Source organism: Vipera ursinii, assembly GCF_947247035.1.
Source record: "Vipera ursinii genome assembly, chromosome: 2".
Lineage (NCBI taxonomy): Eukaryota > Metazoa > Chordata > Lepidosauria > Squamata > Viperidae > Vipera > Vipera ursinii.
Genome location: NC_139513.1, coordinates 276,493,263 through 276,520,930, shown reverse-complemented (window position 1 = coordinate 276,520,930; position 27,668 = coordinate 276,493,263). Strand labels below are relative to the sequence as shown.

The 27,668-nt window shown below is 39.0% G+C and overlaps 2 protein-coding genes and 1 long non-coding RNA gene across 6 annotated transcripts in view; 1 reads left to right on the top strand and 2 right to left on the bottom strand.

Moving 5' to 3' along the window:
- The first annotated feature begins 17 nt into the window (after window positions 1–17).
- On the top strand, window positions 18–20,774 carry SKP2 (S-phase kinase associated protein 2). The gene is made up of 10 exons (XM_083355911.1): window positions 18–169; window positions 2,460–2,707; window positions 4,042–4,153; window positions 6,599–6,742; window positions 10,517–10,651; window positions 12,551–12,649; window positions 13,345–13,472; window positions 15,321–15,372; window positions 16,303–16,410; window positions 18,829–20,774. The coding sequence occupies exons 1-10, from the start codon at window positions 162–164 to the stop codon at window positions 19,040–19,042; spliced, it is 1,248 nt and encodes a 415-aa protein (XP_083212037.1). The 5' UTR covers window positions 18–161; the 3' UTR covers window positions 19,043–20,774.
- Window positions 3,378–9,867, bottom strand: LOC310636253. Its single transcript, XR_014491667.1, has 3 exons — window positions 9,705–9,867; window positions 5,813–5,914; window positions 3,378–3,661 (listed from the first exon to the last, which is right to left on the bottom strand). It is a non-coding gene; the product is annotated as an uncharacterized lncRNA (long non-coding RNA).
- Window positions 20,775–21,077: 303 nt separating the features above from the next.
- Window positions 21,078–27,668, bottom strand: part of NADK2 (NAD kinase 2, mitochondrial) — a 37,665-nt gene continuing 31,074 nt past the window's right edge. For 3 of the 4 annotated variants that reach the window (XM_083355907.1, XM_083355909.1, XM_083355910.1), the window contains 4 exons: window positions 27,395–27,448; window positions 26,539–26,662; window positions 23,427–25,001; window positions 21,078–22,354 (listed from right to left, as the gene is read on the bottom strand). In XM_083355907.1, the coding sequence (XP_083212033.1) occupies window positions 24,863–25,001; window positions 26,539–26,662; window positions 27,395–27,448 (317 nt within the window). In that variant the 3' untranslated portion in view covers window positions 21,078–22,354; window positions 23,427–24,862. The remainder of the gene's footprint in view (window positions 22,355–23,426; window positions 25,002–26,538; window positions 26,663–27,394; window positions 27,449–27,668) is intronic. The other variant, XM_083355908.1, reaches the window with a different exon arrangement.

Here is a 27,668-nt window from a genome sequence, read left to right as displayed (position 1 = left end):
CGTTAGCCCGGGCGGATCGAGCGCGCGAGGTTCTTTTGCTGGATTTCCGGAGCTGCGGCAAATTTAACTAGATCAACAAAGCTAAGCAAGGCAAGGCGCGGGAAACTAAAAGCCGAGGGATCGGAGATCCCCGTTCTTTATGCATCACACTTTTGAGCATCATGCACAGGTAAAAATAAATGGATGCAGCTAGGTAGGAGGATGCGAAGAAAAGATTAGGAGCGGCGGGATTGGTTTGCGGGTTTTGGTGTTTCAGATAAATGTTGCATTCACCAATCGGGTATGTACTTTTCAGATTATAATTGCATATCTATTTACTGCAGAGGATCCCCCAAGGAATATGCATAACAAATATTTGCATAATAAATGCAAAGAAGTTAGGAAAGTTAGGGTTAGGGTACTGGCACAGTTTCCTTATGAACAGGTGGATATGTGTACTAGCACATGGGTTTGAATAATCCCAGAACAAACTGTGCAGGTGTGCATATGGACTAAATATAGGTCTCTCTTTGTCTTTGCATCCAATTGAAAATATATGTACTAATGGGAAATCATCTCATAGTACTGCAACAATATTGCTAAATTGCATTTGGAAATGCTATATTTGAATGCAAAAGTACTTTATACCAGAGGTTGTTGCATCTATGTACAATGATGCAACATGACATTAGATATTTTCAAGAGTTCCACTGAGTGCAACTTAGACATCAATATGTCCATTGATTTTCTTGTAAACAGGATATGAGGGTTTGTAGTTGCCATCCTCTGTATTGTCCTCTACATAGATAATCTTCAACCACAATTGAAAACACAATATTTCTGTTGCTAAGCAAGACAAGTGAATTTTGCCCCATTTTGAGACTTTTCCTGCCACCGTTGTTAAGTGAATCACTGCAATTGTTAAATTAGTAATATGATTATTAAGTGAATCTGGCTTCTCCATTCACTTTGCTTATCAGAAGGTTGCAAAAGGTGATCACATGACCCCGGGACACTGCAACTGTCATAAATATAAGTGAGTTGCCAAGTGTCTGAATTTTGATCACATGACCATGGAGATGCTGCAATGGTCGTAAATGTGAAAAAAGGTGATAAGTCTTTTTTCAGTCCATTGTAACTTCGAATGGTCACTAAATGAATAGATGTTAGCCAAAAACTATCTCTAGTCTTCTTTTGAACTGGGTGTTTTATTTTTTCATGCGGAGCTTCCATCCATCCATCAAATTTCTGATGATAATCATAACGAGACGTCAGTCTCCCAATCCAGACTATCTATCTGTCTGTCTGTCTGTCTGTCTATCAAATTTATTGCCCGCCCATCATACCACAGGGCTAAATTGATGATATATTTGTGTACTTCACTGAGTATATATTTTAATGGTATTGTTTTGGTTGCAGGAAATCTCCTTGGCCTAATTCATCCATCACACAACAAGCCCTAGTTTATTCAAAAGCCACAGTTATTTTGATTTACTAATAATGTTAAATAATACATCTGTTTTCTAAGTTATAGTGTGTGGTTCCATACAACATGCTGAGTAAAAAGTTAATTTGAAGTTCCAACAGCTGCCCCCACCCCACCAAGTGATCACATTTTGGGAGCACAGCAACTGGCCTGCATTTATGGGTATTTGCAACAGTCCACAGTTGTGACTGCAATTTACAACTTTTCATTTTGTCAGAAACTGGCTTTTACTTCCTCTTTCTGGCAACAATCACCCTTTGCAAACAGTGACTTCACTTGATAATGTTTGCTTAATGATGCTGCTGTTTGCATTATGACCACCGTGTTTGCCTAATGACAGCTGCAAAATAAAATGGGCATGATCATAAGCTGATCTTAACGACCAGAACAACATTAGACTGTAATTTCAAGATTCAATTATGGTTGTCAATCAAAAACTAGTAGTAATGTACGTAGTTATGTATGAAGGCATCCCAGTCAAGTAAAGAATAAAGTAAACATATCTTGAACTTTTAGCCCTCGTCTTCCATAATAACAATGATTCTGAGTCCTAAGTACTCCTGTTATTGACATCTGGCTACTTTCTTACTAGGGCAATGTTTGTTGTACCAATTATGCACTTTTCTGGGAAAATATTGGATCTATTCAAGCAGAACACAGTATCGGCAGGCTAAGTTTCTAGGCTGCTGATCGTTTTGGGCATGTCAAACTTGCATGACACACAAGAAATCATTCTTCATATAGTGATATGCTTATCATTTATTGAAATCTTTGACCAGTCCTGTCAGAATAGAGCAATCCCTGGCCTCAGTGGTTTTCTGGAGGAGAAGCAACTATTTGTGCCTCTCACATCATTTGTTCAAAGGTATAATTTCAGGAAGTAAGTTTGTGACACTTTCTGTTCAGCTTAAGTCTCTGTTCCTGTGGTGGCTGAAGAGCTACAGTATTATGGATTGCAGGTAAATGGTAGCTGTGGGCCTTTGTATCCTTGCAGGAGACATCTTCAGGAAATTCCAGATTTGGGGAGCAACATCACTACAAGTATCCCATGGAGCTGGCATCCCAACAAGACTTCAGATCTCCTCTCAGACACTCTGGGAGTGTCTGCTCTTAAACTGGACAGTGAGAACACCCCCCAGGATCTATTGATGTGTGTGAGTCCACCCACCAAACGGCAGAAAGTGAGGGAAACCAAATTTGTGATTATCCACCAGCATAGACGGCTTCACGAAACAGTAGCAGGTAAGACCTTCTCCTGCCCCCTCCTCCCTCCCTCCCGAAAAGCTATTCAAAATTCTACCTTAGGATAATGACAAAGCTTAAATTAATAGCAGTATTTTAATTTTTTTTAATTATAAAAGCAGGCTGACTTGTTGGATTCACCTATTATAGATTAGTTTTCCTTAATCTGGGCTTGTTGTCACGAAACAGTTGCCTAAATTAACACAACAGACTTGCTAGAAACCGTAATTTGCGAATCAGAATGGATGTAGGTTCAGGGTATGAGCAAGCTATTCCTTAAACTGGCTGACTACACTTCTTCAAAATTAGATTTATATTAGTCACTATTTGCATACAAATATATAGGTTGGGAATATTTAAAAAAACAAGTTAATTTAGTAATTTAATACCCTGGCTAACATTTGACTTTTCCATTGTCTGAAAATCATCTTTCACTCTTAGATTAGTTTGCAATCCCACTGTATTTACTTTGAAGTGGGTTACATGGAGCTGTGTAAAATTTATTTTTGAAAGCTGTCTTGTATTCTGTTGTATGAGTGCGTGGTTGTAGATTTTTGTTTCAAGTCATGTAAGATCCAAAATAAATAATTGGAAGTCAGTGCTTCAATTTGTTTTATGAACAAATATAGACACCCTAAAATAGATTTTTGAAAGCCTGACCATTAAGAGTACAAAATTCACGGTGTTAAAATGTATACTACTTAAGGATAAATTACTTAAGGATAAAATTACTTAAGAATCACAATGTGCAAAATAAAAACAAACAAGATTAATCAGCTCAAGAAAACTGAAAAAACTTTCCCCAGTGCTTGAGTAAAATATTTTATGTTAGGCACCAGACATTTCTCCCATCTGTGGTTGTGAATGGGCTGTTCCTTTTTCACACCCCTCCTATATCTCATCCAGTCAGGACACCACCAATCTACTGGGCTTCTTATTATTGCTTTGTGGAATCTGTTATGATGGAAATGAGCATCATTAAAGAAGGTTCAAATTTCTTATCCATCTTTTTTAATAGTAGAATGACCTTAACTGACCCACACAATTTCAGACAATCAAGTGCCAGGTGTACTATGCTGAAAGGAAGAAATATAGTGTTCTTTATGAGTTGGAGAAGTCCAGTTGGATTTCCGGTGCAAAGGATGCTGGAAAAATTTGCTTATCAACCAATGGACCAGTTAAAGCAATTCTTAATCTTGGCAGCTTTAACACGTGTGGACTTCAACTCTCAGAATTCTGTTCCAGAAAGTGGAAGTCCACACATCTTAAAGCATCAAGATTGAGAAACACTCAGTTAAAACTTCATCATAATTCTTCCCTCTCTTCCCCAAAAGGTGTTTCTTGGGATACTTTGCCAGATGAACTACTGTTGGGAATCTTTTCCTATCTAAACTTGACGGATTTGCTGAAAGTTTCCCAGGTTTGTCAGAGATGGCATCGCCTTTCGTAAGTGGCTGTCAATTTCTAAATAAAAGTGTATATATAAATATACAAAATCATTTTCCTTATACTGTTTGCTGAATTGGTTTCCACTGAGCATTGGTACGATTTGTTAATTTCAGTAGGAATTCAGTGACTTAGGAGTTTCATGTGTCATATGTGAGGCAACAAAAACAATAGCATGATATCGGATGGAATTTTAACTGCCTGCTGTACAATTGTTGTAATATTTTTCCATCTAGATCTGAACAGATCTATCACTTTGGCTCTTGCTCTGTTTTTAAATGAAGTTCTGTGCAGGTTTTGCCCAACACACACAGTATTTATTCACTTTTTATACTGTCAATAAATCTTGACACCACTGTTTCCCATACACGTATTAATATATGTATGTATAATATGTACAGATAATCCTCAACTTAAGACCACAATTGGGATCAGAATTTCCATTGCTAAGCAAAGTGGCTAATTTTTATGACATTTTTTGTCACAGTTGTTAAGGGAATCATGGTCATTAAGTGAATCTGGCTTTGTTGGAAATTGGCTGGGAAGGCCACAAACGATAATCACATGTCTCTGGGATGGTGCAACCATTGTAAATACATGCTGGTTGCCAAGCGCCCCAAGGTTGATTACGTGACAGTGGGATGCTGCGATGGTCATAACTGCAAGGAACAGTTGTAAGTCACTCTTTTAGTGCCTTTGTAACTTTGACTGGTCATTAAACAAATGATTGCAAGTAAAGAACTAGCTTTATGTATATGTATATGTCTCCATCCCCATGGTCACGTGATAAAAGTTCAGACTCTTGGAAACTGACTCATGTCTATAACAGTTGCAATATCCTGGGGTCATGTAATCACCTTTTGTAACCTTCTGATGAGCAAAGTTAGTGGGGAAGCTGGATTCACTTAACAACAGTTACATCTGCAGTAATTCACTTAACAACTGTAGGAAAAAAGGTAAAAGGTAAAATGCCCAGACATATACTCAAGTAATGTTTCAGAAACAGGAATTTTGGGTTCATTTGTGGTCGTAAGCCGTGGATTATCTGTATATAAATACTACACATTGTAATATGCAAAAGCACCACTAAATAAAATCTCCAAGGCTCTAAAACAGGGGTGTCAAACTGCCGGCCTACGGGCCGGACGCGTCACATGGAAGCCGCGCCCACCCCATTGCCGGCAATGGCAAAACCGTCCTGATATGTTGCACGATGTCATGTTTGACATGTCTGCTCTAAAAGGTCTGGATAACATGACGGTAGTCCTTCAAATAATAGAGTGCTTTCTCTAACATAAGAAAGCTGACCCTTCTTTTTAGCTTGCCAGATGTGTTTGGAACATAAAGCCTTCTGTTTAGGAACCCGCAATTAATAAAAAATGTACCAGCATTATATAAAAAAACCAAGACTTAAAAGGCCTATTGACAAAATACTCAATATTTAAAACTTAACACTTCAAAAAAACTGTTGGGAGTATGCTAGTGTTAAACAAAACATTGTAGGTAGAGAAATGTAGGAGCAAATGGACTTTTAAATTAAAAAAATGAAGAAATCTTGTGAATGCTAATATTCCCTAAAGAATATACTGCAAGAGAGAATACAGTATATTGTAGGTGTAGGTATTATTTGTCAATCTCCTTTTCCACTTTCAAATTTACCTGCTAACTTTGAAGTTCTCTGTTCTTGTAAAGAAATAAATTGGACTTCTTTCTTGAAGCCACTTGACAAGTACTAATTCTCCAAAGGAGGAGGAAACATTTCTGGGAAATGAGGGGCTGATCTTAGTTTCTCAGTTATCTTTTAGTTATTTTTCAAAAGCTTGGTTAATGTCTGTAACAGTGCACAAAAAGGGAAAGCTCATTGCTTATAGAGAATTTTCCCCCCAACTCTGCCATAGCCATAACCAATCTGGAAAACATAAGCATTCTTACCGTATTTTCCGGGGTATAAGACGACTGGGTGTATAAGATGACTCCCCAACTTTTGAGATGATTTTCAAGATTTTTCGTCTTATATGCTGGGAAATCAGCGAGTCCGGGAAGGCACGCCCTCCCCTCTCACTGTGGAGGAAGCAGGGCAGGCTGGCGTCTGGCGGGAGTGCGCAGCCGGGGAGTGCGCGTGTGTGCAGGACTGCCCTGCCGACTCCCGCCCGACGCTCTTCCCTCTTGAGGCAGCATCGCTCCCCGGCTCCTAAGGAGTCCTCGGCGTATAAGACGACTGGGCGTATAAGACGACCCCCCAACTTTTGAGATGATTTTCATGGGTTAAAAAGTCATCTTATACGCCGGAAAATACGGTACTAATATTTTTTTTAACGTTTTGAGCTTAATTCTGATCACATGTGCATAATTTCTAATATTGTATAATAATCTGCTAATGACAACCTCAGTTATGCTAATATTTTTGTTTCAATTGCTGATAAATTAATTTCTCTCTTTTTTAAGGCTTGATGAGTCGCTCTGGCAAACTCTTGATCTTGCAGATAAAACTCTTTTGCCAGGAGTGATTGGCCAGTTGTTGCCCTTGGGAGTGATTGCCTTCCGCTGTCCAAGGTCTTGTGTTGGGACCCCTTTGTTTAAAACAAGCAGGTAAATGCTGCACCGAAATAAGATGATACCCTTTATTTCGACAGTTTCATCCCTGTCTATAGTCTGTTTTGCAAAAAGAAAAGCAAGATTTTCCAGTGGACTAGCTGGACTTTGGCACTGTATATCAGTGCAGTGCCATGTGTGAATAGACGACCTTTTTTGGCTGAGAGCAAAAAAATTTCACCCCAGTAGAGTTGTCTACTGAAAAGGCAGCTGTCATGATGGGCATGGTTAGGCACAAAACAAAATAACATTGATGCTACAGAATGATGCTTTGTTTTGGGCGGATCTTGCTTTCTTATATATAGGTACTGGACCGTGTTGTACCCTTGCGACCCCAGACCCGGCACAGATCCCGTTGGGCCCCATGGTTTTCTGTGGAGCTCCGGGAGATGAAGCGTCGGAGACGGGGTCTAGAGAGCGGTTGGAAATCCACCCGATCTGAATCTGACCGATTGCGACTAAGAGCCTTTACAAGGTCTTATCTCGCTGCGATGAGGACGGTGAAGTCTAATTACTTCGCTGCCCTCATCGCGTCCGCAGATAATCGCCCAGCCGCCCTGTTTAGGGTGACTCGCTCTCTCCTTAATCGGGAGATGAGGGAGGATCCCTTACAGGGATGGGCTGAGGAGTTTAGTCATCATCTGGTGGACAAAATTGCTCAGATCCGGACCGGTTTGGACTCTGACTGGGCAGAGTCTGGCATGGAGGAATCAAGCGGTCTTGAGCATGTTATCTGGACTGAGTTCGATCCTGTTTCCCCCGATGACGTGGACAGGATCATGAGAAGGCTGAGCTCCACCACTTGTTTACTGGACCCGTGCCCCTCCTGGCTGGTCTATGCGGCTCGGGAGGAGACACGAGGCTGGTTCCAGGCAGTAATATCTGCTTCCTTGAAGGAGGGTATCTTCCCTGTCGCCTTGAAGGAGGCGGTGGTGAGACCCCTCCTCAAGAAGCCTGCCCTGGACCCGGCTGTTTTAAATAACTACCGTCCGGTCTCCAACCTCCGCTTTTTGGCGAAGGTTGTTGAGAGTGTGGTGGCGCATCAGCTTCCTCTGTTCCTGGAGGAAACTGAGTATCTTGACCCGTACCAATTGGGTTTCAGGCCCGGGTACAGCACGGAGACGGCATTGGTCGCACTGGTGAATGATCTCTGGCGGGCTCGGGACAGGGGATGTTCCTCTGTCCTAGTCCTTTTAGATCTCTCAGCGGCTTTCGATACCATCGACCATGGTATCCTACTGCGGCGTCTCGGGGTTGGGAGTGGGAGGCACGGTCTTGCGGTGGTTCTCCTCCTACCTCCTGGGCCGCTCGCAGTCGGTGTTGATGGGAGGGCAGAGGTCCGCCCCGAGATCTCTCGTTTGCGGAGTCCCTCAGGGGTCGGTCCTCTCTCCCCTCCTGTTCAACATCTATATGAAACCGCTGGGCGAGCTCATTCGTGGTTTCGGGGTGGGGTATCATCAGTACGCTGATGATACCCAACTTTTTCTTTCCACCCCGAACCAACCCAGTGATGCACTCGACGTGATGTCCCGTTGCCTGGAGGCGGTCCGTGTTTGGATGGGGAGAAACAGGCTTTGTCTCAATCCTGCCAAGACTGAGTGGCTGTGCATACCGGCATCTCGGGTTAACCAGGTTGTTCCACCACAAATGATGGGGGGTGAGGTGTTACCCCCCGTCGATAGGGCTCGCAACTTGGGCGTCCTCTTGGATTCACGGCTCAATTTTGAAGACCATATAGGAGCCGTGACCAGGGCGGCTTTTGCCCAGCTTCGTCTGGTGCGCCAGTTGCGGCCCTATCTGGACCAAGATGCCCTACGCACAGTCACCGATGCGCTCGTGACCTCCCGGCTAGACTACTGCAACGCTCTCTACATGGGGCTGCCCTTGAGGACCACGCGGAGGCTTCAACTGGTGCAGAATGCAGCCGTGCGAGTTGTTATGGGAGTTTCCCGATACTCCCGTGTAACACCTCTTCTCCGTGAGCTGCATTGGCTTCCGGTTGCCCTCCGGGTGAGATTCAAGGTGCTGGTAATGACTTATAAAGCTCTGAATGGCTTGGGTCCGGATTATCTAAGGGAACACCTGCTGCCGGCATCAACTTCCCATCGTCCTGTGCGCTCCCACAGGGAGGGCCTTCTCAGGGTGCCGACGGTTAAGGAGTGCCGGCGGGTGATCCCCAGGGGGAGGGCATTCTCTGTGGGCGTGCCTGCCCTTTGGAATGATTTACCGGTGGAACTTCGGACCGCCCCCGATCTGCGTACATTTCGCCGGGATCTGAAAACTTGGTTTTTTGATCTATTAGGCCTGGACTGAAGGGGTTTTAGCTTTTAATATTGTTTTAATTGTTGGGCTTATGTAATTTAATCTATTTTAATTTATACTATTTTTATATCATATTTTATGTTGCCCTGTAAACTGCCCTGAGTCCTTCGGGAATAGGGCAGTATAAAAATTTAAATAAATAAATAAATAAATAAATAAATAAATAAATAAATAAATAGTCTTTGATTTATAACCAGAATTGAGCCCAGAATTATGGTTGTAAGTCATTGCAGTCATCACCATTGACCAGAAGTAATTTCCCAACTTTTTTCATGGTGGTCATTAAGAAAATGCCATGGTTGTTAAGCGAAGACCGTGGTCATTAAGTGAAACCATTTCAATAGGGGTTGTTTTGACTGGAAACTGGAAAAAAATGCCAGCAACAGGTAAAAAAAACCATTGCGAATCACAGCCATGTGATTGTGGAACATAAAGCTGGCTCCCCTGACGTGTGATCACATGACTGGGAGATGGCGGAGCAACCACTTATGACAGCTGGGGAGATTCTTTACAGGCCATAAAATACCCTTCCCTGACCATTGTAACTTTGAATGGTCATAAAATGATTGGTCATTAAATAAGGACTGCCTGTAATTAAATATTAAACAATATTTTTAAAAGTCAGGTTTGGGGTCACCTTGGTGTCTGAATGGGCTGTTGTCTTCTACTTGGATGATATGATGTCTTTGGCTTCATTACAGAGCAGGGGTCTTCAAACCTGGCCCTTTTATGACTTGTGGACTTCAACTGCCAGAATTCCTCAGCCAGGTCCAAAAATAACGAGTATAAGTTGCACCTTCCTAGAGTTTGTTTCAATATAGGCAAAAGAAAATAGTCTTGACAGAAATCTCTGTACAGCAATAAACTATGTTCGTATGTGAACTGTAGATTCTCCCTCTGGAGGTTTTAAGACTCACAAATGTTTCATTGGTTTTCTTCTACATTTCAGAAAACTGGACTAGTCCTCGAATTACTATTCATTTAATGTCCGAAGTTACTGTAACAATGGTAATGAAAAAAACCTGTGATCAGTTCTCACACTCACTGCAGCATCTCAGCGGCCACATGATCAAATGTTGGGTGCTTGACAACCAGCATGTATTTACAATGGGTGCAGTGTCCCACAACCCCGAGATTGACATTTGCAATTCCGAAGGGGTTTCTGACAAGCAAAATCAACATGGAAGCCAGAGTCACTTAACAAGCAAATGATTCACTTAACAATTGTGGCAAAAAGGCACAACTCACTTAACGATTGCCTTGCTTAGCAATGAAAATTTTGGGCTCAATTGCGCTCGTACATTGAGGACTACCTATATACAGTATCATCTTTGTGGTCTCCTTAAACTACACAATTCAACGATTCTATGATTTTGCTAGTGCTGTTTCCCCCCCCTAAAGAATCGTATTCCACTGTTTTCCTCATGCCCTTGTTTGTCTCTTTCTTAGGGCTCTTTGTGTGCAACATCTGGATTTATCGAATTGTACAATAAAGGTTATAGATCTTGAGAGTATCCTTGGCAGATGCCAGAGTCTGCAGAATCTCAGCTTAGAAGGTCTCGCACTTTCTTCAGATATAGTTAGGTGAGTGATTAAAAATGTGTTAATTTTTGATGCTGACTTCAGGAAGAGAAAGTTGTAAGAAATCCTTGACAAAGTCCTTGCTCTGTTCACAGATCTGGAGTTCATGTGTTAGTGGAGCCTCAGTGTTTTGATTGCTATGATTGTTTCTCTAGGGCACGGGTAGGCAACCTTGGCTCTTCTATGACTCATGGACTTCAGCTCCCAGAATTCCTGAGCCAGCTGGCTCAGGAATTCTGGGAGTTGAAGTCCACGAGTCATAAAAGAGCCAAGGTTGCCTACCCCTGCTCTAGGGGCTATTATCCTTTATAATGCCTTGTTGTTTTTAATTGTCTTTAATTATATTTTGGATGTTGTAAGTTGCCCAGAGTTTTGAAGATTCACACAACCATTGAAGATTCTGTGCCCGAGCTGTAAATCACAGGAAGTATTGGGTTTACCTTCTCAATGGTTATTTCCTTCCCCTTTGTATCAGTGATTTAAAAAAAATGTAAGAAATAAAATAGTCCTCAGCTCAAGAATCAAAAACTAAACAATTTTGCATACAGGTAGTCCTTGCTTAATGACCCCAATTGGGACTGGCAACTCTTATGACCAAGTGATCGTTAGATCAGACATGCTGTGGCTGTGAGTTGTGATTTCACTGCCAGTTTCTCCATTGACTCTACTTGTTGGAAGCTGACTGTGCAAATAGCAATTGCACAACTGGGGGATGCTGCAGTTGTAAATGTCCACCAGTTGCTCCCAAATCTTAAATCACATGACTGCGGGAATGTTGTGACACTCGTATGTGCAAGATCAGGTCATAAAGTTACTTTTTCAGCACCATGGTTACTTCAAACAGTCACTAAACACAGAAGTCATTAAGCGAGGAATATCTGTACTCATTTCCTGTGCTGCAGCCTAGGCCAAAAAGGCTTTATGAAATCCTTTCTTCTACCTCATTTACTTCCTTTTCCTCTTCTGTAGAATTGATTTGTCCATTAATCAACTTAACAAACTTTTTAGTAGTTGATCAATAATAACTCATTCATCAAAAGCAGTATTTTAAAAATTGCTGATTATTTTGCAGGTAAGAATATAAAAAGGCAGTGAATGAAAGACTTTCTGCTTTTTCATTCAGCAAGGGAATGCCTCTTTTAAGATAATGCCTGCCTGCATGAATTATATTACTTTTATTGATGTGAAAATGTACGCAGATTCAGTCAGTTGAGTAACTGAACATCTAATTAAATTGATCTTAGGAATCCTTCATAATTGCACTATGCTTAAAAATTCAGACTAAAACTGGTTTGGTGTTCCCTTGTAATATACAACTTTCTCCCTCGTTTCTTGCTTCACTCAGTTTTTGGATCCCTTTGCTTCATAACATTGGTATTATTGATTTTGAAGCTGTAGAATTTTTGGAATTATTTTTGTGATTTGTATTTTATTTCAGCTCTCTAGATCTTTCCTTCTCCATTTCTTCCATAAAGCAGAGGTCCCCAACCCCTGGGCTGCAGACCGGTACCAGTCTGTGGTCCGTTGGGAACCAGGCCACGCAAATGGCGGGCGGGCATGCAAAGCTTCATTTGCACATGCGCAGGAGCAAGGTTGCGTGTGTAAAACCACCACCACCCCGCTGCTACTGCCAATCCGTGGAGGTTGGGGACTGCTGATGTAAAGGACTTGGATAAAATCTCAATTCTTCTTCCCAACAGCTGTTCTATTTTATTAATTCTGTTAACTGCTTGATTTTGTGAAGAGCAGTATAAACATTAAATAGTCAGCAAATTCATAACCAGTTTGGCATATTAGAAACAGTTTGGGTACCTTCAGACTTTCTTGCAGTTCTGCCTCCTTGTGATCGAACAGATCAATTTAGCAGTATTTGAACACTTCATTCTATTCTTTCTCTTTTAGAAGTATAGCTCAAAACCCCAACTTGGTCCGGCTAAACTTATCTGGATGTTCTGGATTCTCTGCAGATAACGTGGAAGTGTTGTTGAAAAGCTGTCCAAGGTAATATGACTTACATGAGAGATTACACTAAATTTTTCTGCAGACCTGGTGCCACTTTCCCTTCTGTTCAAAAGATTCCCCAAACCTCAGAATAGATTTCAGGGACAGTAGAAGAACTAAAAGATTTAAAAATCTACCGCAGCCAAGTTCTGCTAGTAGAAATGTGTTAGGTAGAACAACAAATTTTATACATTTAAAAACAGGGTTCACATATCTTGTTAATCTGTAATATTTGTTTAAATTTAGTTTAGCATGTTAATTTGAACCCAGTTATCGTAGGCTGCAGCCACAATTTAGTGCAGTTAGTGAAGCCAGCATTGTGGTTTAACAGACCTACATTAAACTATGGTTTAGCACAGTGAGTGAACCAAAGCAAATGTGTTGTGTGAACTATTTTGCTTTTCCAGTTCTGAATCTACTGGCCTTCAGTGCCATGGGGTGTTGTGTTGGTATAAAAAATTAAAGTGGAACATTATATGTTTGAATTTGAAATTAGAACACTGAAAGTAGGGTGTGTTTTACATTTGTTAGTTTTGTACAATTTCTAGATATTTTGATGCTTTCAAAACTGTCATTTAATACACATTTATTAATCAAATTTATATAGCCGTCCATCTCATGAGAAGTGCTTTCGGGTGGCTTAAAATAATTGGTAGGTAATTTTTAGAATGTATTCCTTCTCAATTTATACGTAGGTTAGAAGAATTGAATTTAGGCTGGTGTGACTTCACAACTGAGCATTTGAAGATCATAGTCAGTCACGCTCCTCCAAAGTTATTGCAGCTGAACCTTAGTGGATACAGGCAGAATCTCCTGATGCCAGGTGAGTTTTGTTTTGAAACAGTAGATTTAGGTAATCATTTTTCTTGTGATAATTGGGGGGGGAGGGTGGTTTTCCATTGCAATAGAATAGAAGTTCAAATACACACCCGTTTTTCTCAAAATCTTAACACCACCTGTTAATGTGTGTGTGTGTGTGTGTGTGTAGTGGTTTCTTGACATGCCTTTCAAAGCCAGATATAGAACTCGAGCCAACAAAATTTGCAGAATTCAAACCTTTGCTGAGACTTGGATATTGCTTTAATCCAGCTTCTACCACATTCAGAATAAATAACATGGTTTACTCTTGGATTCCCGCATATACTGTGCTGATACATTACAACATCCTATGTTTTTGGGAAGAACTTGATGCATATAAAGGCCAGCAACTGCTGAGGGCAGCTGTGATTTCTAATTTTTGTGAATATAATAATTTCACTGGAACATAATCGCATTGATAAAAACACCATCAGTCAATTGCAAAAGGCAGCTTTACTTGGAATATCTTACATTCTGTTATTATACCTTTTAACAGCATTAAACAACATCTGCCTATTCTAGGTTCTTGGGAAGGACTCGATAAGAGGACAAAAATGCAAAACCTAGTCTAAATATCTGGCTGACCAATCCTAATTTATCCTGGCTAGCAGGAGCTGCCTGAATTCTGTTCAAAGTCTATTTTGGATCTTTCTAGAGAGGCCAAGAATACAGATATTTATATGCAAAGCATAAGCTCTGTCACTGAGCTACAGTTAGAATGACTTCTCATAAGTGATGGTTTTAGACTGTAGATACACCGAATTGAATGGCCCATTAGCCTGTGTCCATGGGGTTGTTCAGGATGGAAGAAGCAGTAGATATTTGATTAGCCTTATCATCTCATCAATACATACATAAGTCTCTAGGCTCAGGCTGGGCCATTTCCAAAAAGCAGTCTGGATAATAGACTTAAGTTAGGGGACAAAGAGTCTTCCGCCTTTCCACAGTTTACTTTCCAACTAAACTAGCCTTTTCTGAATGATTGCACAAATGGCAAAACTGTAGCATCTATAAATTCATAAGAGTATGAATTGGCAGTGTTTTCAGGGGCTAGACATCATTACATACTGTAATGTTGCATGCTTACGTAAGAGTTCTGGCCAAAAAGAGTGAACTTTCACAACAACTGGCAACTTGTGACATTTTGAATCACTCTCATGCTTTCTGGATAGCGCAGACATCGTCCTAAGGCTCTGCAGCTAACATTGCATGGGTGCTTCCGTTGCAGTGGAAATTACTGAGACTGGCTGCATACCGGTAGTCCTCAACTTCTGACCACAATTGAGCCCAAAATTTCTGTTGCTAAGTGAAACATTTGTTAAAGTCAGTTTTGCCCCGTTTTATAACCTTTCCTGCTGCAGTTCTTAGTTAACACAGTTGTTAATGAATCTGGCTTCCCCGTTGACTTTGCTTGTCAGAAGTTCGCAAAAAGGGAGCATGTGGCCTCGCAACACTGCAGCCGTCATAAATATGAGTCAGTTGTCAAGTGTCTGAATTTCTGTCATGTGACCGGGGGTGGTGGTGGTGGTGCTGTAACAATCAAGTGTGAAAAACAATCATAGGTCACTTTTCCGTGCCATTGTAACTTTGAAAGGTCACTAAATAAAACTGTTATAAGTTGAGGACTATCTGTAGATGTTGTGCTTTCTAGTATGAAAAAATATATTAAAATGTATTAAACTAAACTAGTTTAGTTTAAGTCCTAATAGAAAATGTACTTCTGACCAAGTAATTTATGACATTGTTGTAAAGTCATATATGAACAGTGCCACTGAATAGGTATCAGTGATTATATTTCACTTTTCATTTTCAGATGTTAAAACATTACTAGAGAGATGCTCTGGTCTAATACATTTAGATTTAAGGTAAGTACTGCAATTGAATACTAGTTTGCGTGTTTGAAAGCTTTTGTGCTTTCAATTAAAAAAAACATGCTAGATTGAATCAGAATGCATCCTATGCCTTGTGTAAGCAATATTGGAGTACATTTAAGTGCCTAAATCTGTATTAAAAGTATACTCAATTACCCATTGCTCAGCTGTAAATAAATCTTGCGAAACTGAAGCATCCTACTATCTACATCAAGCATGTACTCTGAGAACCATCAGAGAGGGTTGCCTTCACCCTCTTTCTCTCACCCAAAATATCTAAACTGAACTGCCTCATACCTCTGGAAGGCTCTCCCTCCCTTTTGGGAATCCAGCCTACTACATTCCATCACAAGTACTTAGTCAAGTGCACATCTAGAATTAAATAGAATGTGTTTTATTTTTATAAGACTCTAGAGACTCTAGAAAGGGTACAGAGAAGAGCAACAAAGATGATTGGGGGACTGGAGGCTAAAACATATAGGGAATGGTTGCTGGAATTGGGTATGTGTAGTTTAACGAAGAGGAGGGTGAGGGGTGACATGATAGCAGTGTTCCAATATCTCAGGGGCTGCCACAAAGAAGAGGGAGCCAAGCTATTCCCCAAAGCGCCTGAAAGCAGGACAAGAAGCAATGGATGGAAATTAGTCAAGGAGAGAAGCAACCTAGAACTAAGGAGAAACTTCCTGACAGTTAGAACAATTAACCAGTGGAACAACCTGCCTCCAGAAGCGGTGAATGCTCCAACACTGGAAGTTTTTAAGAAGGGACTGGACAGCCATTTGCCTGAAATGGTATAGGGTTTCCTGCCTGAGCAGGGGGTTGGACTAGATGACCTCCAAGGTCCCTTCCAACTTCAACTACTTATTTTATTATTATTATTATATAAATGAAAAGCAACATTGTCTTAAAATACTTTCGTTACAGTGACAGTGTTATGCTGAAGCCTGAATGCTTTGCGTACCTCCACCAACTCACACGCCTTGAGCACTTAGGTTTTAGTCGATGCTATCAAATATCTCCCGCTGCTTTGCTGTAAGTGATTTTTGATATCAAATTGCTTGTTTTTGAAATTTCTTAACAAAAGCTATTCTCCAGTTAGGCCATTGTAGCTGAAAGTTGTACTGCATAGTGTTTCCTTGTGAATATAAACAATTGTGATAATTTATTGTAGTTTTAAAAAAATGCAGCATGATTATTATAAGGTCTTTCAGCTTTATCCAAGCAGCACTTTTTGTGTTTTGTGATGTGTAGTTATTTATAAGAAAGCATGTTAGAATAAAACCCTGTTCTTGGAATCAACAAATACGCTTTTCAAGTTTAAGACTTTGGGAGCAGATTCCAGAAAGCTCTTTAAAAAATATTCCACACTGATTTTTCAACGTGTGTCTCCGTCTGCTTTCTTCTTTTGATCGCTTATTGCATTTTAAATCATTTGATTACTATTTATGACTAGCGCCATTAGTAATCCTCCTTTCAAAGGGTTTTTTTTATTTCTTCTGCCATTGTGATTGACTCAGTTTCCACCAGAGGTCTCCTGAATGACCATAAAGTATAACTGAAGGAAGTTTTCCTTTTGTTAAGAAATGTAACATAGAATGTAAGGATTGAGGCCACACAGAACAATTATGTCCCAGCATTTTTATGGTAGCTGTAATTTACTCATTAGTTCAAAGGATACATTGGCTTGAGATGTTGGCAGAAAGGTGAAAAAAATATCAGCTGGAATGCACATTCTGGAAACATACGACTGAAAATTGGTTTAGATATTAGTGTATCTAACCTGGAAAAGCTGGATGGGGTACATTATCAAAAAGGGGCAGGGTATTTTGCCTTATTTTTTGAGTGAGAAACTGACTAAACACTACCTGTATTCAAGGATGGGGCTGTGTACGCTTTGAAAATGATTTCAAATGTGTATTTTGAACTATGCACATGTAAGATCCAACACTTTTATTTGGATTCATCTACAGGGTGTTCACAGCCCTACTTAAGAGTGTATTTGCTGTTCTTCCACTCATCAGGTTGCTGACAAAAGCTGAGAGAGAATATTATAAAGCAGCTGCATGGTTAGAGGGCCCCTTTTCACTATCATTGTAGAATAGATAACTTTTAAAATTATCACTTAACCACTTATGAGGGTAAATTCCCCAAAGGTGATATACACCACATCTGTAAACTTCATAGCCTAACTGGAGAATGGTGAACAGTGGCTTATCTGTCTGGTGTACTTTTATAGTACTGTATGTATTCAGGCAGTCCTCAGGTACAACTATTCATTTAGCAACCGTTCAGAGTTACAGTAGCATTGAAAAAAGTGACTTACAACCAGTCCTCACATTTATGACTGTCACAGTGTCCCCAGGTCATGTGATGAAAATTTGGTTGCTTTGTTGTTAGTTGCGAAGTTGTGTCCGACCCATCGCGACCCTATGGACAACATTCCTCCAGGCTTTCCTGTCCTCTACCATCTTCTGGAATCCATTTAAGCTCACGCCTACTGCTTCAGTAACTCCATCCAGCCACCTCATTCTCTGTCGTCCCCTTCTTCTATTGCCCTCAATCTTTCCCAGCATTAGGCTCTTCTCCAGTGAGTCCTTCTCATTAGGTGGCCAAAGTATTTGAGTTTTAGCTTCAGGATCTGGCCTTCTAAAGAGCAGTCAGGGTTGATCTCCTCTAGGACTGACCGGTTTGATCGCCTTGCAGTCCAAGGGACTCGCAGGAGTCTTCTCCAGCCCCAGAGTTCAAAGGCCTCAATTCTTTGGCGCTCAGCCTATTTTATGGTTGCTTAGCATGTTTGGTTGCTTAGCATGTATTTATAATAATTGCAGATTTCTAGAGTCATATGATAACCATTTGTGATCTTCCCAACCAGCTTCCAACAGGCAATCAGTGGGGGAAGCTTAACAATCATGTGATTCATGTAAGAACTGAAGTGATTTGCTTAACAACCATGGCAAAAAAAGGTTGACACAACTCACTTAATACCTTTGTTTATCAACAAAGGGATTCTGGTCCCAATTGTGACTGTCAAGGACACCTATATCTATGTAATAAAAATATAATCTGCAATGCAAATGGAGCTGATCAAGTAGCTAATCTAATTTTTAACGGTTTTATTGTATGATGGGTCCTTTAAATTTTTAAATGCTATAAACTGTCCTGTAAACGTATGAGTGAGTTGGGTGGCTACATAAATTTGTTTAATAAATATCTTGCTTGTCCCACATCTAAATGGATGCTAGAATGAACACCCTTGCAAACAACTTAGTACTTATAGAATGTACAGAAGTATTAAATTATTACATGGCTTTCAACATGCCCTTGAATTTAGAGAACAGTTAAGTCACAGCTGTTATTCTATGAGGTGTGCTGCCAATCATTCAGTACTAAACACATGAAAAATTGCACTAGCTAAATTAAAGGAATTATTTTGTTGTATTTTTCTTTTAGTGAACTTGGTGAAATTGCTACGCTCAAAACGCTGCAGGTTTTTGGAATAGTGACTCCCAATTCCCTACAGCTCTTAAAGGCAACACTTCCTCATATAAAGATCAATGCCTCCTATTTTACACCTATTGCAAGACCCACCACTGGCTGCAAAAAGAACCAAGAGATCTGGGGGATCCAATGCAGACTGAACTTGAGAAATCCGGCTGGAGTTTGAAAGAACTTAAAGACTCTGACTTCTGCCAACAGCAACGTGAGTTCCTCAAGTCTTCACGGTGGAGTTCTTGCATTCCGTTGTAACCTTACAGTTTGCAGTTACTGACCCGGTTTTATCAGTTTATGACCAAATGCTATCAAGTATTTTACAATTTGTATTTTTTTATGTTTTATATTCCACTACTTATTACTGAGGCCTGTCCAAGAACTGCTAATCATGCATAAATAGTTGCCATGCAATATGCACACTCTCGTGGAAATAGTTTTTTTAAAAGTAGCTTTAGTTAATAAAACTTGTCCAAATGTTCATATTATTTGTTTTATCCATGCCAGTTGTTGTAGGGTGTAGGGCAGAGGTGTCAAACTGCCGGCCCGCAGGTCAGACGTGTCATCCAGAAGCCTTACCCACCTCATTGCCGGCAATGGCAAAACTATCCCGATACGTTGCGCGATGTCACGTGACGTCACGAGTTTGACATATCTAGTGTAGGGTGTATTTGGGCTGATATACTTAAGATTCCGACTTTTATGTCATAACTCCTGGAAACAACATCATAGTTTAATTCTGTTTAGATCACAGCCCTGGAATTTCTTGCTGTCACATATCTCAATACTAATTGAGTATAACCAACACAGCTGCATGTTGCTAATTGGCATACAGGTATTCCCTGCAATGGCATTTGGGAGTGGAATTTCCATCACTAAGTGATGTTATTGTAAAGCACAATGTCACGTGACTGCATGGCTTAGCAATAGCAACCCCTGCACATCCTATTGCCTCCGTTAATCGACGAGTGTGGTTCATTAAGTGAGCACCTTGTACAACGTCCTGCCAGCTTCCCACAACAAAGTCAGTGGGCTAGTTGGCAGGAAGTGGTAAGTCCCAGGGGGATCACAAGCAGACTGGCTGGCAGGGTAAGTGGCTGCTGCTGGGTGGGACAGAGTACACGGCAGAAGCGCAGTTAGCCAGCAAAGCATGGTTCAAGTGCACAGGGGCTGGGGGAAAGTGCACAGATGGGCATGCTTGCTGGAATAACTTGCGAAAATCCCTGCTGGCTTCCCACAAGTAAATTCAATGGGGAAGCCAGCAGGAAAAGTGCAAATTGCAATCACCTTAACTGCTGGACACCACAAAAAGCTGGTTGCCAAGTACCTAGAATGCAATCACCTGACAGCAGGAGTACTAGGATGGCTGATCATAATCACCGTTTGTTCAACACCATTTTAAGTTTAGACGATGAACAAGTCATTAACAGAGGACGACCTGTACTACATATAGGAACGCAAATAAAAAATAAAGGCAGAATATAAATAAATACATCTTAATAAAGCTTTCCCTTTTTTCCTGGTTGCACTGCAACATTCATACCATCTGAATAAATTTGTTTAAATATAATTTGAAATCCTGCTGTTTTGATCATCTTGACAAAACATTAAAAAAAATAACTCTTATAAACGAAACTGTTCAAATGTGTTTTTAAAAGTCTCCATACTTCCCTGCACTCTTGATTTCTTTTGTTGAGAAGGAAGTACAAGATAAAGGCATCTAGTTAAAATATAACTAAATTGCCCTTAAAAGGAAAAAAGGGGGGGGGGAATTCAAGGAGCAAAAAGTAATTGCAACTTGACTTTTTTCATAAAATAGGATATTAATTTTGCTACATGAAAGACTCAAAAGGGGAAATATAATTGCATTAGTTCTAAATGCACTAAAATCTCTGAGAAATTAAGACGTATCCTTTTTCCCACTTCTCTTGTGGCCCTAATACAATGTTTAAGAAGAAAATTAAGTCCTATTATCTTTGTAAACTGCTTACAGAGGGCTGTAAAACACTGTGAAGTGTCATATAAGGCTACGTGCTATTGCTATAAGATTTTATAAAGATATGCACACATTATTTAACATTCTAAAATGTATTTCCTGTTATGGTAAATGTTAGTGACATACAAAACAGTGAAAAAAGCAAGAAAAATACCTTTATTAATTTACTAACCACAGCATACATTATTTTAAATAAAACAATTTTGGGAAAAGGCATAGTTGTATTGAGTTTAATTTGCGCATATATTTTTGACATAGCAATATTTGCTTTCTTTTTAGAAATTTTGGTTTAAAGGCATGTTCTTAAGAGAATAATTGTTTTAAAGACTGTCTTGTTTTCACCCTATTTTCATTTCTGTTATCATAGCCAGAAAATCTATAGTTTGTCACTCAATTGTTTCTTGGATGCTCATTTTTTTTAAAAAAGCACATTTGGCACATTTAATTGCATCATTAGGGAGGTCCAGAATGTCAGCAAGTTGAGGGTTAGGAGAAGGTTTTCTATAGCGCACAAGCACCTTTCCTTGGCAAGGCATAATGTGCAAACACAGAAACATTTTTATCCTCTCAAAATGTGACTGAAAACAAAAGGTGACCTTTTCAAAATGTACTAAACTGAGTCTGAATGCTGATTGCCTGCAGTACACAAGCCATTCCCACTGCTACCTGACTGGCCAGTAGGGGGGACAGATAATATGAAGCCCTGGAGGCACACTTGTGGTATAGTCACTGATGTGATATCAGACAGGCTGGCTTGGCATTTAGTGTGGATTTTGTATTCCCCTAAAAAGTCAACTCTTCACCCAGATGGCATGAGCCAGATGATAAGAACACTAAAGTTTTTTTTAATGTGGAGGATTCAAAAAGCCCTCTATGATATCCTCTGCTTTTTCTTTAAAAAGAATATAGAAAATAGCAAGTACAATTCAAATTTTAGATCACATTATTTCAATCAAATTCTCCTTGCATCTTTTTATTGTCTTTGTATCTAATGGACAACAGAACTATTTTTAACCCTTCACCGGCATAATTTAAGGAAATGGGACATAAATTTTCAACATGATAATCCATTTGTGATGAGAACACAGTACCATTCAGATATTTAGTAAGTCCTATCAAGAGTTTGCCATCGGCATCTCCTTAGCAATTCTGCCTTTTTTTTTCTTAATGAAAGAGACAAGAAAAGTTGCAAAGCAAAGAGTCAATCTCGAGTGTATCTTTACATACTCTTAGCTGCACACAGTCACAAAAGCAATCTGGGAAATGTGCAATTGCAGCCAAGTGTTTCTTTACAAATGTCTACACACCTCCACATGAAAGAATCTTCATCAGTTTGCCTTCTTGTAAATGACTGGCTAAGGTTGTCAAGGCAGGCATTTTGGGAACAGTCACAATCCAAGGCAGATGTTGGCATGGACTCAAAATTTCCAAATGCTTCCACTGATCTAGAAAGGTTGAGAATCAAGACTTAGGCACAGAGAGTTGAGCATGCTGGGGAAGAAGAAAAACATTCATGTTAAAGCTGCCCGTACTCACAAATTAACAATGTCAATTTTAGAATTTGAAGATCATAAAACAAACTGGGTACAATGAACCCGTTTTACAACTTCCTTAATTTTAAACTAACAATTACAGAGCATATCCATCCTGGTTTTATCTCACTCGTGTTTTAAAAATATTTCCTTGAAACAAAGTCCATTCATTTCAGCTTCCCAATAGCTAACATCACAGACATGTAAACAGCTCTCACACTTTCACTGAAAGACTTAGCTTTCCATGATAAAAGCCTGACATGTATATTTCAGTGTTCTTTTTTCCATTGTTCCTTTGTCTTCTAAAGGGCTTATGATCAATTGCAAAACTGATTTTCAATCTTCTTGACTCTTCACGTTAAGCCCTGAAGATATAATTTACCATACTTTCTAATTAAGAAAATTAGAAAATTAATTTCCTTGAAACAAAGTCCATTCATTTCAGCTTCCCAATAGCTAACATCACAGACATGTAAACAGCTCTCACACTTTCACTGAAAGACTTAGCTTTCCATGATAAAAGCCTGACATGTATATTTCAGTGTTCTTTTTTCCATTGTTCCTTTGTCTTCTAAAGGGCTTATGATCAATTGCAAAACTGATTTTCAATCTTCTTGACTCTTCACGTTAAGCCCTGAAGATATAATTTACCATACTTTCTAATTAAGAAAAACAATTCATCATTTTGTTCCCTCAGACTGCAGGTTAATTATCATTATTTCAAATAAAAGCAGCTAATGCAGGGGTCTTTAAACTTGGCCTTTAGGACTTGTGAACTTCAACTCCCAGAATTCCTCAGCCAGGGTGCCTAGCTGAGGAATTCTGGGAGTTGAAGTCCACAAGTCATAAAAGGGCCAAGTTTGAAGACCCCTGAGCTAATGCATTCTGTGATATTTTCAAAATGTCATTAAAACCAGCAAGAATGATTCTTTTTAGTGGCAGCCAATCTGCAAAATATCCTGGTATAAGTAATATAAACTAATATACTGCTGAATACTATCTTTGCAAAGACTTCTGCATACAGTAGCTACCTGAAATTAATGAAGAAGAGGTTGGCAGTGGTCACACTTCTGTAACCTGTCAAGTAAAATGTGAGGAAGCGAATTCAATTCTGTAAGATAAACAGTTTCTACAGATAGAACTAGGAAAGGGTCCAATAAATCTCTCCATTCTGCACCCCCCAGGCACAAAGTTCTTCAGAACTAGGGGAAACTTCTAGAAATGATTTGGGAGGAATGCAAAGAAGATTCTATCCCTGAGTGGAAAAACTGTTGGACTTGCTTGTATAATATTGGGTTTCATACACATACTGTGAACAAAATGCTTCCATGTCTTGAAACTATTCGTGCCTATGCTTTACAGATTGTGAAAACAAGTCATTTTCAAAATGCATGAATATTTCTGCACTGGATAGGTAAAGATTATTATACTCCTAACACAAATACACAGTTAAATTTTTAAAGGAATGATATTGTGTATTTTTGCTATCTTAGGAACCTACTTAATGGAGCACCTGTCCTTGGGAATAGAACAAACAATTAAGCTGGCCAACACTCAGATGCATCCTTATTTCCACTTGTGGTAGGCCTATCCCAGGGGTAGGCAACCATGGCTCTTTTTTGACTCATGGACTTCAACTCCCAGAATTCCTGAGCCAGCATAGCTGGGAGTTGAAGTCCATGAGTCATTAAAGAACCACGGTTGCCTACCCCTGGCCTATCCAAAGCTCCAGCAGGGTTTCTCAGAAACTTAAACAGGAGCCACATGCTTTGAGTCTGTTCTAGAGCCCAATTAAACAAAGCACTGGATTTTTCAATATGCTTAAGTTAATTCCATTTAAGTTTAAATGCTTGGTGCTCATATGGGATGGGGGAATATTTGGAATTCAGTAGCCAGTTCAATATGATATGAGAAATGCAATGGTAAATAGAAACATGGTTTATAGCAGAAGTATGAATATTAGACTATAATAGAAGACAGTAATGAATTCTACTTGAAACATGCAGAATTTAAAAAATTAAAGTTGTTTCTGAATAGAAAAGTATTATTAAAAATTCTTGGCTTATCACACTGAAGTATGACCAAACATTTTTAGATTAACTTTGATATTATTTGCTTTAAAAACTGAAAGAATTTCAAGGTATTTTGCTGAATCAGTAGTACACTACTTCCATTGAAGTTTACAGTTTAATATTAATACCAACTGTATTTGACTCCACCTCCATTTCTGTGGAATCAAGCTTTTAAGGGCTAATAATTTTGTTGGTCTGGGGTATAAACCAATTATATTTCATATTACAAGATGCAATAAATGGCAAAACACTGATTTTTCCAGGAGTTTCTCATTCAGAAGGAATAAAAAGTCATTTCAATCTTTGTTTCCCAAATATCTGTAAAGAGCTTTTTTCGCATTTGAATTGATGTAGCTCATTTATTTGTGAAGACTGGAATACTCTCAATGATGTCTTCAGTCTTCTAGCAAAACAGTACGCAGTGCATCTTCTGTATTGATTAATATTGATGCTATTGCTCCATCATTAAATTCAAATGAAGTTCCTCCATCTACTACCATACAGGCATCCCAACAACGAGAGCGAATGCAAACTCTGAAAATACATTAAAGAAAAATATTTCTGACACCTGATCAAGTGAATAGTTTCAAATGCATATAATAGAGATTAGAAGCAACACATAATTGATAGAACTTAAGATGGAATAATATGGTCATTTAATCTGGGGGATGGTATGATGTTGCTAAACTCCAGATATTCCTCGACTTACAACAGTTAATTTAGTGACCATTTGAAGTTACAACATCACTGAAAAAAAGTGACGTGACCATTTTTCACACTTATAAAAGGTTGCAACATCCCCATGGTCACATGATCAAAATTCAGAGGCTTGACAACTGACTTGTATTTATGATGGCTGCAGTGTCCCAGGGTCATGTGATCACTGTGTGCAAGCTTTTCACAAGCAAAGTCTATGGGGAAGCCAGATCCATTTAACTGTGTTACTAATTTAACAATTGCAGTGATTCACTTAACAATTGTGGCAAAAATCACTTTAAAATGTCTCATTTAGCAACAGAAATGTTAGGCTCAATTACGATCATAATGGAAAGTCTTCTAGTGAACTTCTGGTTTTGTTACAGATAGGAATGCCTAAGAAAAGAGTGAGGTTTTCAGACATTCTTGAAGAGGGAGAATTTCAAAATTCTGTAGCATTACAAAAAGAAGCAAGCCTCAAGAAAAATGAGACCCTTACTCAATTATAAAAGAAACTTTTTCCAGAGTGCCCTTTCATCTATTCTGCTGAAATAACACATTTAATTACGGGTTCCCCCCAAAAAAAACTATGGTAGGAGAAAGTATACATCATTTTCAGTGGATATCTTCATGAAACATTAATTACAAATGGAATCTTATATTATTGCAGAGGTAGCTTTTGGAAAAAAAGAATGAAACATACTTTTTCCTGTAAATTGAAAAGAAACAATTAACCAAGATTATAACACTATTTTTACAAAACCTATCATCATTTTAGAGAACATACTTTTTCAAAAACTGTACTTGCTATTAGTTTTGCTTTCATAGGAAGAAATAACCTTTGGTGCATTTTTCTTTTGTTTGCTCTCATTTAAGTCAATTATATTTAGCGTTTTGACAAAAAATGCCTGTAAAGTTCCTACATCCCTTATATTAGATAAAGTGATAGAATTTGCTGAATGCACTTTGCATTCAGTTCCAAAAGGGGCATCAATGGGCACAAGAGCACCTGTCTGTAAGCTTTTTAAAGCAGCTAAGTCTTTTCTATGGTTTGTGTAGCTACCTCCTGCAGCTGCCACATGATACAATAAAAGATGCATCTGCTTTATTTTAAAAAGTTGCAAACAGGTACTACATTTACACTCAAGTAAACTCAAAAATTCTTTTGGTATTGGTCAAAACTGCTACCCAACTTTACCGTTTTAACTAATAGTTAATAAAGACAATCAGCTTTGGATTTCCAAATTAAAATTCATATTCCTACATTGTATTCAGTAACCTAGAGATCAACTGAAAACAGTTACCTCCCAGATCTGAATCTAAAATAGTTGCTGCTCAAATTATGGTTAGATAAACACTTACTAGTAATACTTACTTTGAAGCAAAGCCTCGTTGCCGACTACTTGAAAAAACACGGTTTGAAATGGGTTCTCGTATACTAAAAAACAACCTGGGTTCCTCTGGACTATAGAGCAGTGATTCATTATATCCATTTGTTACTGAAAAAGCAGAAGTCAATTAGTCAGGTTCCTTAAGTAGCACACTAAGAGTTAGTGCTCAAATTATCTTTTTTTATATAGTTAAGCTTTCTGATTTTTTGTAACACAGAAAAGCTGTGAAAAGCTTGTGGAGATTATTCCTAAAATCTTATGGAAATTAACTTGATTTAAATCTGTTATTTTGTAAGATACTAAATGTTATGTTAGCCTGTCCCCTCAGAGATTTTGGAAATATATTTGAAGAAGCGCCTGAACTACATTCAATTTATTTGGTTTCTATTAACAGATGTAAAAAGGAATCCTTGCAGATTTTATTCTGCTAGTCGTAGCTGACTATAAAGGACAGTGTTCATTTCAAGGCCATTGAGCCAAGGCTGTCTGAAGACATTTCTGTGGTCATGTGGTCAGCATCAATCATGGGGCGCTGTTACCTTCCCACTGTAGTATACTCGCATTTGAACTGTTAGGCTGGCAGGAGCTGGGGGGAAAAACGGAAGCTCAGCCCATTGCATCTTGAACCTGAGCTGCTGACTGCCATCTTGAAGCCCAGCACTGCCCCCCATTTTTACTTACAGATGTAAAAACCTTTAAATTAATGCATTATATTAATGTATGTAAGTTAAATGCATAAAATAATGTCGATTACTTCTGTAACTGAAATAATGAGCAAAATTGAAGAACAAAACGAATTGGTAAATCACAATGATTAAACATGCTAAAAGTAGATCTCACCTTTCTGTATTAGTTCCTTGTTCAATGGAAGCTTTAAACTGTCATAACTTTTAGCTATTGAATGAAAAGAAAATTGTTTGCTATAGAAAATTATATTTTGCATTTGCTAGATAACATGTGGCAAAGAACAATACTCAGTTACTCTTACAAAAATAAGAAACAAAATTCTAAAAGATACTTCTATTTCTTACCAGTATCTGACCAAACAATAAGGGAAATACATACAGAATATACTGCCATTTTTACAGAATAATCTCATCTAAATCAAAAGTAA

What these genes read in the sequence shown, in the direction of transcription:
- SKP2 (XM_083355911.1), top strand. An exon ending in CAGAGATGGCATCGCCTTTC is followed by an intron (nt 4,154 to 6,598) that starts GTAAGTGGCTGT and finishes CTCTTTTTTAAG; the next exon opens with GCTTGATGAGTCGCTCTGGC. An exon ending in CCTTTGTTTAAAACAAGCAG is followed by an intron (nt 6,743 to 10,516) that starts GTAAATGCTGCA and finishes TCTCTTTCTTAG; the next exon opens with GGCTCTTTGTGTGCAACATC.